The sequence below is a fragment of the Pelodiscus sinensis genome, chromosome 11 (assembly GCF_049634645.1).
Source record: "Pelodiscus sinensis isolate JC-2024 chromosome 11, ASM4963464v1, whole genome shotgun sequence".
In the NCBI taxonomy this organism is placed as follows: domain Eukaryota; kingdom Metazoa; phylum Chordata; order Testudines; family Trionychidae; genus Pelodiscus; species Pelodiscus sinensis.
In genome coordinates this window covers 44,937,790-44,956,152 of record NC_134721.1, presented here as the reverse complement: position 1 = coordinate 44,956,152, position 18,363 = coordinate 44,937,790, and the positions used below count along the sequence as shown (strand labels likewise).

Here is an 18,363-nt window from a genome sequence, read left to right as displayed (position 1 = left end):
GAACTGCTGCCCAGCATTTGTGACTCTTCAGACATTCACAAACTTTAGTCCAACTATTATTTCTTCAAACCTTCATGCCCCAAGTGTGTTAAGTGCTCCACAGTATTCTGCCGTTTATAATCAAACGTGTTTGGTCACTCAATCAGTGATCAGAAACGCCATGAGACTGAGGCAACCAATCACGTGAGCTGAACAAGGAATTGTCACAGGGAGCGAGGCCAGCTCTGGACACAATTGGTTGAAACTATCTGATGGGCACCTAGGAATCATGAAACTGTTTGCAGACACTCAGCACTGGCTGCGGAACAAAACTGCCCTTTTTCCTTCCTGGAAAAGGGCCTTTACTGAAGTCAAATATTATCCATAACTGAAGAGTCTGATCCTCATAGCTAACACGACTGTATGATGCCCCAGCAAGTCCACAATGACTTCAGGAGCGGTCTGCTGTTCTGCAAGACTTTTCAGAAACTATATCTATATATGTACACGTATATACACCGTATATACAGCTATACATATATGCTGCGCTCGTGTATGGCACTGAACAGGAGATGGGACCGGGCTGCCAACCACGGTGGGGTTTCAAAACAGAGGGCAGGTAGCAGCTGCCATCTCGGAGTGGCACGGGGGTGCACAACACACACAAGAGACACAGTAAGACAGGCACTATGGAGTGGCGTCACTGCCGGAGGAGGGAGATGAGAGGGGATATTTGTGCGGGAGGAGGTGGAAATGGGAGGGGGGGGAGTGAACTAGTCCCGGGGTTAGCGGCAGAGCGTGGGTCGATGGACACCTCAGCAAGCGCACACGCAAAGCTACCTGGGAGCAATGAAAACATGTCCCTCCGACTCAAAGCTGTTGGGCAGCAGGAATTCAAAATCTGCAACAGAAAGGCAACGTTATCCGGCGGGGGTTTCACACGAGGGCAGGAGCTTTGGTCTCAGAGGAGGAGCGCGCGCAAGGACCAAACAAAAGAGATCAAACGACTGGTTTTGAACAAGAGAGAAAGGAAGGGGGATTCTGTCGGTAACTGTAGCATCGCACGGGAAGGAGAGTTATAGCCAATATGTTGCCACCGTGACAAAGTTTTGGTGATTTGATTGGGTATGATTTGGTTGGTTTGGGCTCTGAAATGCAATATATTTGCTCCGTTGCATATGTATGAATACAGGCCGTATCGTTACATATACACACAGACATATATATATGCGCACACATTTATATATAGAATATATATGTGCATGTTCAGTACATCATACAGGCATCTCTCTCTTTCGAGGATTGTCAACAACGAAAAGGAACCGCATGCTGTGCTCGTGTGGGAAGAGAATTACTACAACAATTTTTTTGGCAACAAAAATCATTGTTCAGGCATCAACATGGCCAAACCCCGCGGGGTCCTTCATGAAGACAGTCCAACCAAAGACTTACCCACCCACTGCCAGTCACACGCAATGCATTGTGGGGGCGCTGCTGCCTTGCGGCTGCCAATGGCCTGCAGCTCAGCTATAACCATCCCCGGGGGCAGGCTGCAATGATCCTTCCGCGTCTGGGGGGCGGGGGCTCTGGAGGGGCCAAGAGAGCGGCTCTGGCCTGCTCTTCCAGGGGAGGGTTGGCACTTCGGCTCTTGCCGGGTCAGGGACCACAATGTTACTCCCATGTTCCCTCTTCTGCACCCTCTGCGCTCTCCCCAGTGCCGGCTGTTTTCACCGCCATTACGTGGCTGTTGCGCCTTCTCGGTGTAAACCCCGGGGCTGGCTGCCTAGGAGAATGGGACACACTTGCCCCAAGGGACAATGTGCTGCTGAAGACCGACAGGGCGGGCCCCAGGGAGGATCTGACGGGGTGGGGAATGCAGGAGGAGCCGGCAGGCGGGGGGCTGAGAGCGACGTTCCAAAGGGGAAACATCGTTTTTCAGTAACAACGGAGGCCAAGGGGTCGCCAGGCCACTGGGCAGTGAAAGTGGGGGGGGGGGTCCCCAGTTCTATTAAAGATGGTTTCTCTTTCCTTTGCGGTGGGCGTGGCCCCGGCGTTTGGAGACAAGCCCGGCTTTCTGGCCCAATCACAGATGTTCCTTGGCCTCCTTTACTCCTGGCTCAGAGCTCTTAGGCAGAGGAGCCATCCCATGGGAGCCAATGGATGGGAACTCGAGAGTAGGGCCTGCGCCCAAGGGCTCTCAGCCACACAAACTGCGGGACCCTCAGGCTGGCCTCCTGTGGCCTTGGGGCTGGATTCTGGCTTAGACAAGGGCTATAGCTACAGATAAGGGCACGGAGGGACCTCTGCCGGATGAAATCAACTGGTTTGGAAGGCGGGGTGGGCGGGGGAAACCCATGGTGCATGCGGCCCCTGCCCAACCCAGGCAGTGTCCCACAGTAGCCCAGTGGGGCAGGATCTTTGCCTTGCTTGCCCAGGGGGATGGCTGTTGCCAGCTCTCCACTGCAGGCCGTTTTCTGACAACACCCGCTCGACTACAGCAGCCCATCTTCATTTTTCACACTGGCCTGCCCCATCGTGCAGGTAACTCGTCAGCAGGCGGCCCCCGCCCCGCCCCGCCGTCCCACAGTGCATTGCAAGACCCACGCCGCCCGCCGCCGGGCAGCACAGCCATAGGTTGGACTGTTGTGTTCTGTAAGGCGGGGTCTGGAGACAAGCCAATGAGAGGAGGACGAGGAGAGGAAAACAAAAACACTCGTAAGTAGTCCATCAGCATTGCCATTGCAGGGCACTGGGAGGAGGCAACTCAAGGCTGACAGAACAGGGCTGAGGGCAACGCTCCCATTAGCTTCCTTCCCTTCCTCTCTGCCTGCTTGTGGCATCGGTCCCCGCTCTCTGCCCCTCCCTCCCTCATCACTGTGGGCTCCGAGCCTTTCCTCTCCCCTTGGCTGGGGCCTGGCAGAGGCGCTTCTGCGCCGTCCCCGTGGCGTGGGGCTGTCTCTCCTTGGTGACGTGGGCTGGGAGTGGGGGAAAGAGGCTGATGGGTGGGACACGCTCCCCAGGCCCCCGGCCAGCCACACAGCTGAGAAGATGCAGAGAATGCTGGGACGCGAAGTCAGTTTTCCCCACGCTCGCTCATTGCCTTGCACGGGGACACGCCTCGGGGGGGGCCAGGTCAGTGTGTATCCCCAACACCAGCCAGGAGCCCGGTGGCCCCTCAGAGACCCACCGATTTATTTGGGCATCAGCTGTGGTGGGCAAAACCCACCTTATCAGACGCATCCATTAGTGGCCGTGATGACCTCCCCAGCCCCTTCCAGCCTGATGCGTCTGGCGAGGGGGCTTTGCCTAGGAGAGCTGAGGCCCACATAGCTCTGTGAGCCTGCAAGGAGCCACAGGACTCTCGTTACGTTACACCCACGGGCTGGGAGTGGCAATCCATCGTGGCTGCGAGTCACAGCCTAGCCCCCGGGCGCCATCTGACGGCATCCCGGCTTGACCAAGTCCTGGCTGGGATGATGGAGTTGGGGTTGGTCCTGCCTTGGGCAGGGGGCTGGACTCGAGGCCTCCTGAGGGCTCTTCCGATTCTATGATTCCAGGCCAGGAAGTGTGACGTGAAGCCCAGGGAACGAATGGAAAAGCAGATACAGAACAGCATCAGCACAGACGGGAAGGGTGGGAATATAATTAACGCCAATCCATACAAGATGCCAGAACTGGAAGGGCCCTCGAGAGGCATCAAGTCCAGTCCGCTGCCCGCACGGCAGGACCCAGCACTGTCTAGCCCATCCCTGACAGGAGTCTGTCCAACCTGCTCTTCAGTCTCTCCAGGGATGGGGGTTCCACAACCTCCCTGGGCAATTGATTCCAGTGTTTTCCCACCCTCAGGTCAGGCTGAACATTACGAATCCCGCAGGTTCTGGAAGAGCAGCCAGAGGGGGACCGAATGGAGTAAGGGCTGCTGTGAGAGGACGGTGACCCAGAGCTCTCCACGGCCAGCGGAGCCAGGCCAGGGCGTAACAGGCCGAGTCCGCAGCAAGGGAGGGTGAGGTTCGACATTTGGAAAAACTGTCTGGCTCTACGGACACTGCGGCTCTGGGATGGGCCGAGGGAGGCTGGGGAGTCCTCGTCACTGGCGGGTTTAGGAACAGGCCGGTTACCTGGCCCTGCCTCCATGCAGGGCTGGATCTGGTGACCACTCAAGGTCCCTTCCGGCCCAATGTTTCTATCGTCTGTGGTCTCTCCTCACATTACAATGGCTCCTTCCTACGCAGGCAGCATTGTTCTGCCCTCCGGCCCGTCCATGCCCTCCTGGAGTCCTTGGGCATGCACGTGCCTGGACCCAGCCCGACCCGTCTCCTTCGGCGTGCTGAGCAGGCGAGCAGGGCTGCTGCACGTCACCGGTCCCACAGGACGGCGCGTCCAGCACCCGGGCAGGACTAGTCATGTCCTCTCTCGGCCTCGCAGAGAGAAGCGGCGGAGGCCGAGGCTGGAGGACAAACACCGTGCTACTGCCCGGGGTGTAGGGATGGAGTGCCACGCATGCCGCCGGGGGACGCGTGGAGCAGACTGCCAGGGCAAAGCCAGCAGCTCTTACCCAGCCCTCCGGCCCACAGCAATCTGCCGGCGCTCTGCCTGAGGGAAGACTGTGGGAGCCGGTCCAGCGTGTGCTAGGCCACACCCGGAGCGCTGGCTAGTACCCCGGGAGACAACAGGCCTTGCTACGTGCCCTGCACTTCTCTGATGGGCCCTGATCTTGTGCTGCACAGAAGGTGGAGGAAAGGGAACCCTCGGAAGGTCTGGGCTCCCCCTCCTAGATATTGATCCAACAGCCACTGAACTCACTGGAAAGACTCCAAGGGATGTCAACACAAGGCTGCAGTGCATTGTGGGATGTTCACGTGCGTGCAGCTGGTCCAGCATCCCACTGCGTGGTACCATGGGCACCCAGACCCATTTCCTCGACTACGCTAAGCCTGCCAGCCCTATGGTCCCACCAGACCAGGGATACCACCGGTGGCCGCAGCTAGCTCACACCCCTGAGGCCTTCTCTACACACATTTGCAGTGCACGGACACATGGATTTAGGCGGAAGAGCTGTCCAGTGGGGGACAAACTCTTCTCCAGTCAACTTCAGCGAAACAACAGTATCCCGGCTGACCCAACAAAATGAGGGTCCTCATCCCCACAGCAGCTAAATCGGCCTAAAATCAGACCTGAAGCTAAACCAGTGCCGCTTGGCATGGCCTCCAGCATGAGACAACAAACCAAAATGGGGCCTCTAGTGGGCCAGGGAGCCATGATCCCGGAGGGGCAGTTTTGATTCCCATGTGCCACGGGTCTGTCTGAGATTCCCCTGGGGAGTGAGCGCTGGCTCGAGTTGGGAGCCTGGAGGTCTGTGATCAGCCCTATCCCGTTCAGTTTGAGTTGTCTTGGAGAGGAGGGACGCACAGGAGCAAGGATGGGAGGGGGAGAGATCTGTAGGGAAGGAGTGAGAGTGGGAAAGAAGAAGAAGAAAGGGGGCGGGGGGAGGTGGCAGAGCGGGATTTTACACTAGCTACAAAAACCTTACTGAATCCAAACATAACAATTCCAGAGGAGATGGACTCTACCGCTGTCAGCTCGACTTTCTGAGCAATGGACAGGGAAGGAGCGCGGAGGTAAGCTCTCATGAACATAACAAGACATGTTGCTTTCAAATAAAGGGAGGAAGGGAAGTTTGGCGGAGGTTTGCAAGGTTAGGCGTGGCAAACGGGCACAGGAAATGGGCAAGCAGGCTGGGGGGGAGGTGGGGGATGTCGGTGAAGGGGAGGAGTGAGGGGTGGGGGGGACTGGACACGGGGGCGGTGGTGGTGAAGGGTTAGTGGTCTAAGACTGAAAATACTTGCCCTTCATTTTGATGTTTGGTACTGTGTGAATCCACCAGAGAGAGAAAGCAAGAAAAAAAAAAACAAACGAAAACAACAACAAACAAAAAAAAAGGGGAGGGGGGAGAGAGGGTCGGGTGGAAAGGGGGAAGGAGGGAGGGCACAAACAATATTTTATTCAATTTTTGTTTGAATAAAAATATTGTGTATCATAATCAGACCGAAAGGAAACCTCTTGCAAAAAAACGACATCGAACAAAAGAAAAGAAACAAGGCCACAGTAAAAGAATCATAAAACTCGAGCTACAACGAGAGAAATAGAACCGATATATTTATACACTCGAACTAAAGAGGAAAGTCAGTAGCAACCGGTGGCAGCAGTCTTGAGAGAGAAATGCTCTTACTGAGTTAGCAGCCCATGCAAAACGACGAGGTTACAGGAGCCCAGAGGGGAGACGAGAGACAGAGGAGGAGGAAGGAAGGCGAGAGAAGGTCCACAGAGGAAGGCAGGGGATCGAGAGCTCACGACAGGGAAAGGGCGGGGGTTGAAGGCTGCTCGCCTCCCCTGAGGGAGGACCGAGGGTGCGGGCTGAGCAGTCCTTCAGGAGGAATCCCAGGAGCTGCCACAGCTGGATGAGCGGCGGGCGGTGCTTGTGGAGCCAGGTGGTGTGGGGGGAGGCCCAAGGGTTCTCTGGAGCCGGCCCACGCTGCAATCCAGTGACAGCAGCCGCAGGCCTCGCTCGCGCCTCCAGGCCGGCAGCTGGAGCAGACGGTGCCGCTGCTCCTTCGCCAGGGGCAGGGGGCCAGTGCGGGCCAGCCCTTCCCTGCCCAAGACGGGAGGCCCACCTGTTCATCCTCGAGTGGTGGTTGCTGAGGAGGAGTCCATGGGTGGGTGAGGACAGCTGGGAGGCCATCTCGTGGCCACGCTGGGCTGGCTGCGGTCTTGGAGGAGCCGTGCCCGAGCCGAGCCCAGCCGTGGGCCGGCGCCCGCCAGCTGAGCAAGCACCACGAGCCATGGAACGGACGCCGCAGCCAGGCAACCGCGACGACTTCCTCTTGGAGCTACCGGCTAGCGGACCAGGGCGTGCCCGGCCCTGACGCAGAGGGCTTGGAACAGGCCCCACTCCGCCAAGTGACAGGGTCCACAGGGACTCCCAGGGGGAGCTGCCCTGGTGCCCATCGCCATGGTGAGCCTGGACCCCCCGCTGGTCTCTCTGGATTCCTGGGACTGACTCCCGGCCGCAGGGCTGAGAGGGGGCTACTGCGGGGCTTGCAGGAGCCGGATCCCAATGGCCTTTGCGACGGGACGTGTTGGCACAGCTGTGGGGGGAGGCAGGGCACAGGCCGGGCGGGCAGGCTGCCTGCTGGCAAGGGCTGTTTCTGCTGGGCAAAGGCCACATGGGCCCTTCTGACCCATGCCAATGACTCCCTGACCCACCTAGATATTCCTCGGGATGGGCAATAATTTTTTTTTGGGGGGGGGGCCACGCCAAGAATTTGGTAAGTGGCCGAGGGCCACGCTCTTCCATGCTATTAATGGAGGAGTGCGGGGTCTGGGAGGGAGCTTGGGGTAAGGGACAGGGCTGCAGGAGGGAGACTGGAGTCTGGGAGGGAGTGTGGGTGAAGGAGGCGGTTGTGACCCGGGGCAGGGGACTGGAGTGCAGGAGTTTGGGATGTGACCTAGGGGAGGAGGGGTTTGTGATCTGGGACAGGAGTTGGGGTGCAGATCGGGGAGGGGATGTGGGTGTAAGAGGGGGACAGAGGGTTTGGGTGTGTTGGGGGAGGGGGGCAGAGGGTTGGGGCAGGAAAGGGCTGTGGCCAGGAGACTTACTTGTCAACTGCCAAACTAGCCTGCCTGGCCATGTGCTACATGAATAACTAAGCCGAGAGGGGGCGCGGTTCTTGGCTGCCTGTTACTCCAACAAGCAGTTCCCATTGGCCGGTTTCTGCCACAAACCGGCCAATGGGATTGTGCTGGGGGTGGAGTGACTCCTAAAACTTCCCTCCTCCCCTCCAGTTTTCAAACAGAAGGGGAGCCCTGCAGCTGCATTTCTACACGACGCATGGGGCTGCGGGGGAGCCTGCCTGGGGCTCCCTGCTGCCTCTGTGGGCTGGATCCGGCCGTGGGCCATATTTTGCCCCGGCCTGACCAAGGGGGTGGGCTGAGCAACTCCTTGGAGAGGAACCCTGGGTATGTCTACACTACCCTCCTAGTTGGAACTAGCGGGGTAATGTAGGCATACCGCACTTGCAAATGAAGCCCGGGATTTGAATTTCCCGGGCTTCATTTGCATGAGCGGGGCGCCGCCATTTTTAAATCCCCGCTGGTTCGAACCCCGTGCAGCGCGGCTACACGGAGCACGAACTAGGTAGTTCGAACTAGGCTTCCTAGTTCGAACTACCGTTACTCCTCATTCCATGGAGTAACGGTAGTTCCATGGAGTAACGGTAGTTCCAACTAGGAAGCCTAGTTCGAACTACCTAGTTCGTCCCCCGTGTAGCCGCGCTGCACGGGGTTCGAACCAGTGGGGTTTTAAAAATGGCGGCGCCCCGCTTATGCAAATGAAGCCTGGGAAATTCAAATCCCGGGCTTCATTTGCAAGTGCGGTATGCCTACATTACCCTCCTAGTTCGAACTAGGAGGGTAGTGTAGACATACCCCCTGTGAGCAACCAAACCAGGAGGAGCACCCCCTGCTGGATGTTGTGTTGGTTTGCTCCAAAGTCGCATTGTGAATAAAATCAACCCCCAGGAAGGCCCTGGGCACGAGGGACGGTGAAGGCAGCCGGGAGCTCGGAGAGAGAAGGGGCAGCGGGCAGCAGAGAGACAGACAGAAGGAGAGAGAAACAAGGGAGAGAAAGATAGGGATCGGGGGGAAGCCTGAGTCACCCCCCTCCCGACCTGGGAGACTAGGCTCTCGTGTGGAACGAGAGAGGCAGAGAGAGGTGCAGGCTAACACACACGTACACAGGTTAATTAGAAATTAATTACAAAGAAAATCAACCAACCAAAACGGAAATCATAGGAACCCAAAAGAACCTTAAGGAAAACAAAACATGCAAATTTCCACGGGCTTTCCAAGTAACTGCCTGCCACAGCACTGCCTCCTCGTGCCTGGAGCGCTCCCCCGGCAGCCCTTCCCCTCATCTGCGCCAGAGGGGCCTGGGTTTTCCTTCTAGCAAACACTTGGTTTCGGGGTTTGGTTGGTTTTGGTTTAAGCAAAATGGAAGTACGAAGCCCTCGCATTCCCCGGCAGGCAATTTACCTTCCGTTTGATGGGCCCGCCCGCGCCCCGATTGGTGGCGCTCTTATAGCACCGGCGAGCTTCCGTGCCCCCCATTGGTCCCCAGCTGGTGGGTTGGGGGTCAAGGGGCGTGTGGAAGGGCAAGAGGCGAAGGCAAGTGTCTACTTACACTTCACTTGGAGGATCTGGTCGCTGAGGTTGGCCCGGATGTAGTAGGTGCTGTAGGGCGGCAAGGCGAGCCCCAGGCTGCGGGAGGGGAGGCGGAGTTAGGACGGTTCGAGCTCGGCTGTCACACTGTTCCTGGGGAGGAGCCTGCCCCCCGGGAGGTTGGTGCTGGAGCTCCCTGGGGCACCAGGGGGGCCCGATTTCGCCCGATGCTGGTGCTTGGTGTCACTGGGGGCCTGCCCCTTTAGGAGTGGCGGGGCAGCCTGGCTTTGGGGCGAGACGCAACACAGACGTAGGCCCCGCGCCCACCTGGAGCCAGCGCCAGGCTGGCCCCGGACTATGCCAGTCCCACCAACGGGGGCACGTTCGGGCACTCTCCCACCCCAGCTGGCTCCCAAGTGTCTGTAGCTGGCACATTCCCTTTCGCTGGTGGGATACACCCAGCTCCTCCCTCCTGGGGCTGTGCTCTCTAGAGCCCCACAGCTGGGCCTGTCCTGACCACCAGGGACTGCCCAGCGCCATGTGGGGCATTCGCCGAGGGGGAGACGCCACCATCGACTCACTCAGGCCCCCAGCTGCCGGAGGGTGTGCCCTGCAAAGCCCAGGACAGAGAGGAGCAGGGCGCTGGGGCTGCCGGAGAGGGGGGCTGGCGTGGGGGGAGGACAAGGAGATGGGCCATTGAGGTTCAGAGCCTGAGAAGGGGGCAGTTCTGGCCGGCGGGGGAGGCTGTGGTTTTGGGCCAGCCTCCCTAACTTACCCCCCCACCGTCTCCACTCTGCTCTTGTCCTCACTTCCCCATCAGCCCGCCTGCTCTCCAGCAGGGGAGGTGGAGTGCCGTCTGCCCACTCCCCACACATGGACAACCCCCCATCTCAACTAGAAGTCACAGTCAGCAAAGACGACCCATAGCTGCAGCAACTGCTGGTTTGAGGGTGGATGGGGAAGCTTAGGACCGTTACAAACCAGGGCTTTTAGCTCCCCCACGGCTGTTGCCCTCTCTCCCTGCTCATGGCAGCGAGGGAGCGTACAATGCAAGGGCAAGACGTCGCACCAGTCCCAACCTGCAGGGGACGGGGGACTCCCACCGGTTGGTGAGAATTTTGGACTGTGGCTGAGGACAGATGGGACAGAACTTGCCATCAAATTCTGAGAACGGACACCAGATCACTTATTTCTCCAGTAAAACTCAAGTGCCCAAAGGTGCTGGTTTTGCAGCAAGAAGCTATACCAGTTAAGGATGCCCACACAACCTTCACTCTGCCCTGAGATTATTCATTGTTATTAAGTATTAATTCCCTTATAATCCCTAATGACCAGGGGTGGGGTCACTCATCTCAAGAGAATTTGGGGGATTTCAAACTTTTTTCCTGTTCTGAATCGAAATGAAATGTCAAAATCTCAATTTTTTTCACAAGCCAATAATGTAGAAAAAGTTCTTATCGGGTTAAGCAAAATGTTACATTCTGCAAAGTTCAAAATATTTCATTTGTGACTTTTAATGTTTCCCACTTTTTAACCATTCATTAACTAAAATGTTTGAAATAAAATTGTTATTTCGAGTGGGGAAAAAAAACCTAAAAAATGTTTTGGTTTGATAGTGTTAAAACAGGACATTTTGACAGATCTGGAGATTTTCCGTCCTCCCCCCAAAGCTTTTGGAACTGGGGGATTTGTTGAAACTGACCCTTTCCCACTAATAGGGATGTAAATACCATTCAAAACAGTAAACTGGTTAAACCCGTGGGCTGTGTCTACACCGGCATGAATTTCCGGAACTGCTTAAAATGGAATACTATTCCGTTTTCAGTTTTTCAGGAAAAGGAGCATCTACATTGGCAGGCTGCTTTTCTGGAAAAGCCCTTTTTCTGGAAAAGCGTCTGTGGCCAATGTAGACGCGCTTTTCCGGAAAAGAGCCCTGATCGCCATTTTCGCGACCGGGGCTTTTTTCCGGAAAAGACTACTGGGCTGTCTACACTGGCCCTTTTCCAGAACAGTGTTCCGGAATAAGGACTTATGCCCGAGCAGGAGCAGAATAGTTTTTCCGGAATAGCGGCTGATTTTGTACAGTAGAGCGTCGATGCTTTTCCGGAAATTCAAGGGCCAGTGTAGACAGCTCACAGCTTATTCCGGAAAAGCGGCTGATTTTCCGGAATAAGTGGCCCAGTGTAGACACAGCCGTGGTGTCCAAGATGGTAGCCACCAGCCACACGTGGCTATTTGGCCGGTTGAGTGTGGCTAGTTGACTCACAAAATTATGTACATTTTCAGAGCAATGTGGCTAGTTCACTATGGCAGTAACTCGCCTGCTGTCCTGACTTGTCTAGGTTCCTGCCGCCGGTGCAACGGTTAACCAGTTACCTAGTAAGCGTTCTGGTAAACCTAACGCTTACAGGGTAACCGGTTAACAGTTTAACCTTTCACATCCATACCCGCTAACAGCTTCGGTCTCGATGAATCACCATTTTCTAAAGGAAAACCATTTTGTGGGAAGATGCCTGGCTCTATTCATGAGCTCATCACGTACCAATTCTCAGCTCTATCCCAGCCCCTTTCCCTGCGGTTTCACACACACCGGGCCCGTGTCTAATGTCTCTGCAGAAAAAGGCAGAATCGAGGTTGTACGCGCATCGTACCTTGGGCACTTCTGAACTGGGCAACCCTGACGGTTCAGGAAAGTCGGTTTTTAAAACGGGATTTCCTAGGTTTTTACAAATGTGGAAAGAAGAGAAACCTCCATTCTGTGGCTCAGTCTGCCGGGCTGCAGGTGTTCCAGCCTCTCGGCAGTGAGAGTGACATTTTAAGAGATGGTGTGGTGGGTGCCCCTGCTTGCATTCAGGGTTCGGTAACCCCCTACGGAGACGGGACGGCCGCAGGACCATGTGTCATGAAATTCGGTGTCTGCCGGGGCAGGGCAAGACGCCAGGTGAAATTCAACAGAAGACAACTGAAGCTCTTAGGAAGGAAGCATCCAGATGGGGCCTGCTGGCTCGGCGGCCGTGCTGCTGAGAAGGATCTGGGGGCTGGAGTGGCTCAAACTAGGAGACCGCCCCGAGACAGTTAAAAAAAGGCCAGTCTCGTTCGGGGACGAACGCACAGCCCTGCCAGGGGAGGCGGCTGTCCTGCCCTGCACGCCACTGGGAGGTTCCCGCTGGGCGCGAGGCTGGGTCTGCGCCGTGGCAAACGTGGACCAACTGGGGAGGGCAACGAAAAGGATGAAAAGTTTGGAAAACCCGGCCACGCAGGGGCACATTGAGTCTTGGGAGAGGCTAAGGGAGGACGGTGCTCGCCGGGGGACATGCCCAAGTCGCCTGATTCCCAGCCCGGTGCCGGACCCCTCTGAGTGTCACCCAACACCCATTCCTCCCTCGGCAGCCAGCCCCGATGCATCAGAGCCCTCCCGCCGGCCCCGCCCCCTCCTGCCAGCCACACCCCCTCCCGCCAGCCCCGCCCTGCTCACCTGTAATTGGTGCTTTTGATGGGGGCCCAGGTGTAGGTGCGCACAACTTCGTCGATGTAGCGCTGGAAGGGCAAAGGGGACAGGCTGCGCTCAGGGCTCAGGAGCAGACGCTGGAGGGGCGACATCTCGCAGACAGGGCGGTGCCAGGAGTCACACGCCAGTCTCTGAGCACGACAAGCCCCCCAGGGGCCAGAGCCCGCATGCCAGGACCGGCACCGTCCCCCGTCCCCAAGCCCTTACCTCATCCAGGGATTTGATCAGGGTCTTGATGACTCGCTGCCCGGCGCTGCCGTCGATCATGCTTCTCCGGATCTAGAGAAGAGGCAGGGAGGGAACTGAGCCCCGAACCCCCAAGAACAGAGCCTGGGGCAGGGCTGGCCGTGCAGCACGCTGCTATCCTGCCCTTGCCCGCCCTGGCTCAGCGCTCCCGGCACACGGAGCGTTGGGGGAGAGCCGGGCACCGTGCCCAGGTCGCTGAGCTCCAAGGAGGGCTGTTCACCCCTCTGGCGGCCAGGCGACTGGGGTGGGGGCAGAGGGTGTTTGCGGAGGGCTGGGTGTGCTCACAGGCACCCGCCCCCAGACCTCCCGGGGGACCACTTTCCCCACAGGACTCAGGCACGGTGCCAGAGGGCCAGCTCCCGCCTCCCCTGCCCCTGCCGATACTAAGGGCTGAAGGGGGCAAGGCGGCTGCCAGCCCCTGCCATCCTGAGGAGGCTCCCTGCAGGGCGAGGCAGCCCCCAGCTGCAGTGTCTCACGCCGCCTTGGCCCGCATGTGAGTCCCGGGTGGGGGCACAGCCCAGCTCACCTCCTCCTTGTTCTCGTCCTCCAGCTCAGCATCCAGGAAGTCCAGGGTCACAGGCTCTCGGAAATTGATGATCTGAAAAGAGGAAAAAGGCTGCTGAGAATCGGGCGCACGGGCACCGGAGCCGGGCACCGCGGCATCCACCCTAACAAAGCACCTGATTGGTCCGCGCCTGCCCTGAGGCATGGTGGGTGCTGGGCGATACGGCGACAGCTCGCAAGAGCGAGACAGACCCAAGAGGCTGGGCTACAGCCCTGCCCGGCCGCCTGCCGTCCCCCCCGCCTGCTCCCGGGGGCTCCCCAAGTGCACCGCAGGCCCTGATGAATAACGCTCCCCGTGTCCTGGAGCGGGGGAGGCAACTTTTCCAGATGGGGAAACTGAGGAACAGAGGTGCTGGGCTTTTTCTGCAGCCAGCGCCGCTCCCGGAGAGAGCTGGAGGCAGGCTGGGCCGGATGCTGGCCGAGGGCTTCCTCTCCAACAAAGCTCGTCAGAGGCTGTTTCTACCCCGCGCTGGCCTGCCACACAGCAGGCCCAGGGACCGCTGCAGGGCTATGGCCCCCCCAGCAGCGTGGACACACCCCTAACCCCCCCCAGCACGGTCCAGGAGTGCGGGGCTCTTCTATGCCCCCTTCCACCGCGCCGGGCCAGGGCAGGGAAACGCTGCCCAAGCAGGGCAGCCGCGGGGAGAGGAAGGGGAAGAATAAACCCCACCGCTTCGCCGCCGCCCATTGATAACGCTGACGAGCCCCCTGGGACGGCGGCGCCCTGGAGCACATCGCCCTGACGGCTGCCGTGCCTCAGCCCCAACTCCCCGCTTGGTGACGGATCTCCGAAGGGGGAGCTGGTCCCCTGCCCCGCGCTGACGGGCGCCGCAGCCCCGCGAGACAAAGGAGCCCAGTTCTGCTTGGCGGGCCCGGGCTGGGCTAATCCCTCTGCACGCTGTCTGCAGGGAGCAGGGGCCCGGAGAGGGCGCGATTCACGGCCACCGTGGGCCAGGGCTTCCCGCTCCGCTGTGGGCCCCAGAGAGGGTCTGGGCATAGGAGTGAGGGTAATTAACCGGGGATCGGCCCCCCCGGGCCCAGCCAGAGCCCACCTGTGCGGGACGGGGCCACTGCTCGGCGCGGCTCGCCCCGGGAGTGGCACGAGCACACGGGTACGCCCGCCGGCAGCCACACACCAGCGTGTCCACGCGCAGCACACGACTGCAGCGCCGCAGCCTCCACGCCAAGGCGGGACCCCCCGCGGGGCCGGGAAGCCCATGACGGGTGGGCAGGGTCAAAGGCCTGGCCGCAACTCCTGGCTCCCTGTGACACCAGCCTGCCATCCCCACGCGAGCACGCCCCAGCCTGCTCTGTGCCTCAGTTTCCCCTCGTAGTGCTAGGGGAGAAGGCCCCTGACCTGCTGCTGAGGGGTAGGGAGGGCTCATCATGCTGATCCGCAAGGCAGGGGGAAAAGACGGCTGTCTGGGTCTGTCTCTTCCGGCCAGAGGAGGCTGTGGCTAGTAAGGCCGGGGGTTCTCGGAGAGGCCAGAGTCTGCTGTTTGGCTGCACTGGAGCCTCACGCGGCCCCACCGGCGTGCTCTGCCAAGCGTGCGTGTGTGTGTGTCAGTGGGGTGCGGCTGTCTCGGATCACACCATTCTCCAGGGGCCCGGCTTCTTCTGATCAGCAGGGGTGGGCATCGGGCTGGGATGTTTGTCCCAGCTGTGACTGGCTCCAGAGGCTCTCCATGGGGGCGCCTCTGGCTACGCTGCAAAGCCCTATCCGGGGCCAACCCGTCTCTCCAAGGCCTGGCCCCTGACATCCAGCTTCGCACAGACAGGCCAAGCGCACAGCCCTTCATTTTAGCAAATGGGGAAACTGAGGCACGGAGCCCTGCCAGCGGCTGCCCGGGGCAGCGCAACCACTCGAAAAGCCCAGAACTTTGCTCCTCTTCCTCGAGGGAGCGTGTCCTTCACGATGGAATGGCCCCGGCTCTGAGCTGCCCCAGCCCGTCTGCTGCCCCCTGGCTCTGGCCCTTTGCGGAGGTCAGGGCCGTCTGTCGGGGGAGCCCAGGGTGTAGGCGTGTCCCTGGCCCGGCCGGCGACGGAGCAAGCCCCCCCCTTACCTGAGGCTGCAGGTTTGGGTGCAGCAGGACGTAGCCGTTGAGGTCGATGGCGAAGATGTAGCCGTTGGCTCCGAGCTGGGAGCAAAGAGAAGGGACGGGGGGTCAGGAGCTCGCCACAGGCAGGCTGGACACCCGGGGGCTCCCCGTTCGGAGCGGCCTGGCTCTGCTTGGAGCTCAGAATCCCATTCTGCAGGGGGCTGGAAGCCATTCGGGGGCACAGACCCCCAAATCCAGCCCCCACCCCGGCCTGAGGAAACCGCCTCCACCCCGTCAGGCACCGCCCACCGCCCTCTACTGCGGAGAGGCAGGGAGACGCTGGGCTGGACTGAGGCGCCTCACAACGGGGCATGCTGCCCCCTTCCTCCGCCCTCCCGCCGGGGCGCTGTTCCTGCCCGAGCAGCGGTGCCCTCCCCCGAGTGTGTGCTACGCCCCGGCCCAGGGACTCCTCAGGGCCGGCTCGCCAGACCCGGCCTGCCCGGCAGCGGTGCCCTGCGGAGGAAGGCCGTGGGAGCGGCTGGTCTGAGTTTCCCACAGGAGCGCGAGGGCGACAGGCTCTCAGGCCAGCCCGGCAGGGACAGGCCTCTGGGAAGGCGGACGGGAGCCATTAGCGGGGAACCAGGCTGTGGGGGGCTGTTTCCCACGGCGTCCCCCCCTCGGGCGTGGTGCAGGGAAGCGAGGTGGGGAGGACGGAGGGAGACTGGCCCCCGCTTGGTTCGATGCCTCACGGCCGGGGCAGAGCCAAGCAACCGCTGCCTCCCCCCCGCCTGGCACGAGGCCCCCCCCGAGGGGCCGGCGTCCCCACACACGTTGTAGCGCGGCGTCAGCATCTTGATGTCGTTCAGAGCCACGTCGATTCCCATCACGCCCAGGATGAGCTGGTTCTGGAAAAAGCAGACGAAGCGGCGTCAGTGCGAGGCTGGAGGGCAGATCTATGGCCCCCCCCCCGTTCTCAGAGCCTGTGCCCTGCAGCTTTCTGCTTAGCCGCCCCCAGGTACCTCCGCCGCCAGGGCTCTGTGCGGGGGCCGGGTTCAGAGCCTTCGCCTTGGAGATACGGCGTCCCCCTCCCGCTCAGGGGGTGTCTCTGGGCTCCTCACAGACCCGGCTCTCTTCCCCCCCGCTGCGAAATGCAGCCAGCTCGCGGGAAGCGGTTAGACAGAGCGATGGCGCGCAAAGCAGGGCCCCCTCCCCACAGCCAGGCAAGGGGTGAAGTCTCCGAGCGGGAGCCGGGTCAGGCTGTCTCTGCAAAAATGCCGGGAGCCCTGTGGCACCCGAGAGACGAACCGATGGAGGAGGGCACAAGGTTTCAGGGTAAACCCACTCTGTCGGATGGGCTGGAGCGGGACTTACAGAGGCAGGGGACGTAGAAGAGAGAATGAGGCCAGAGACAGCAGAGCGCCGGCTAACCTCGGCGCCGGCAAAGAGCACCCTTGAGTTAACCCACAGGCAGGGAAAGGTGAAAGAACCAGACACGTAACCGAGCCACAAAGGTATGTAGGCCCCTAATAGCCACTGATTTCCCGACACCCACGTGGCACCAGCAGCCTCTGCTTTGGGGGTGACCCCCTGCTCAGCTGTGCGGCTTGGAGCGTCATCCTCCCAGAAACACCCTCCCGCCCCTACCTCGCGCACCCTCCCGCCCACACCGAAGGGCTAAAGGGCCCAGGCGTGGCCACAGCCCCCGCGGGGCGGAACGCGGCAGCTGCCTGGGGCGCACAGTGCCTGGGGCGAGAAGGGAAGGGCTGGCCCCAGTGGGAGAGGGAGGCAGGCTGGCACTGGGCCAGCAGACCCGGGCAAGGGGCTCCCCTTTCCCAAAGCAGAGGCATTCGCCCGTGGTCCAGACCTGGAGTTTCCATCTCATGCAAGGCAGGGGGATCTCGACTAGCGGGCTCCGGGCTGGGACAACCCTTTTGTGCTCCCGTCACCGCAGGGCTCACTTTGGGACCGGGTCTGTACAATGTCTCCATCAACGGGTGAGGTATTGGCATAGAGAGGATGCTTCGTAAGTCTGCAGATGATCCCAAGCCGGGAGGGGCTGCCAGGGCTTTGGAGGGGAGGGCCAGAATTCAAACTGATCTGGACAAACTGTCTGAGGTCGATAGGACAAATGCAAAGGGCTCCGCTTAGGAAGGAACAATCCGTGTCACACACCCAGAATGGGAAGCGACTGTCTAGGAAGGAGTCCGGCAGAAAGGGATCCAGGGGTCAGAGTGGACCACAAGCTACATATGAGTCAGCAGTATGATGCTGTTGCAAAAAAAGCCAACATGGTTCTGGGAGGCATTAACAGGTGTGTTGTGAGCAAGACAGGAGGAGTCATTCTTCCGCTCTACTCTGTGCTGGTTAGGCCTCAACTATAGTATTATGTCCAGTGCTGGGCACCACATTTCAAGTAAGATGTGGAGAAATTGGAGCAAGTGCAGAGAAGAGCAGCAAAAATGATGAAAGGTCTAGAGAACGGGAGCTAGGAGGCAAGGCTGAAGGAACTGGGTTTGTTTAGTTCGGAAAGGAGAAGACTCAGAGCGGACATGAGAGCAGTTTTCAAGTATCTAAAAGAGCGTTACAAAAAGGAGGAAGAAAAATTGTTCTCCTTAACTTCTGAGGACAGGACGAGCAGCAATGGGCTTAACCTGCAGCAAGGGAGGTTGAGGTTGGACATTAGGGAAAACTTGCTAACTGTCCGGGTGGTTAAACGCTGGAATAAATTGCCTGGGGGGTTGTGGAATCTCCATCCCTGGAGAGATTGAAGAGCAGGCTGGACAGACACCCGTCAGGGATGGGCTAGGCCAG

At 59.5% G+C, this 18,363-nt stretch overlaps 1 protein-coding gene across 2 annotated transcripts in view; it reads right to left on the bottom strand.

The window, feature by feature from the left end:
- CACNA2D2 (calcium voltage-gated channel auxiliary subunit alpha2delta 2) overlaps nucleotides 1-18,363 on the bottom strand; it is a 425,783-nt gene that overhangs the window by 34,039 nt on the left and 373,381 nt on the right. The window contains exons 17-24 of one of the 2 annotated variants that reach the window (XM_075939506.1): nucleotides 16,383-16,457; nucleotides 15,577-15,651; nucleotides 13,476-13,547; nucleotides 12,911-12,982; nucleotides 12,671-12,732; nucleotides 9,218-9,294; nucleotides 5,826-5,846; nucleotides 820-880 (exon numbers count right to left, since the gene is read on the bottom strand). In XM_075939506.1, the coding sequence (XP_075795621.1) occupies nucleotides 820-880; nucleotides 5,826-5,846; nucleotides 9,218-9,294; nucleotides 12,671-12,732; nucleotides 12,911-12,982; nucleotides 13,476-13,547; nucleotides 15,577-15,651; nucleotides 16,383-16,457 (515 nt within the window). The remainder of the gene's footprint in view (nucleotides 1-819; nucleotides 881-5,825; nucleotides 5,847-9,217; nucleotides 9,295-12,670; nucleotides 12,733-12,910; nucleotides 12,983-13,475; nucleotides 13,548-15,576; nucleotides 15,652-16,382; nucleotides 16,458-18,363) is intronic. The other variant, XM_075939507.1, reaches the window with a different exon arrangement.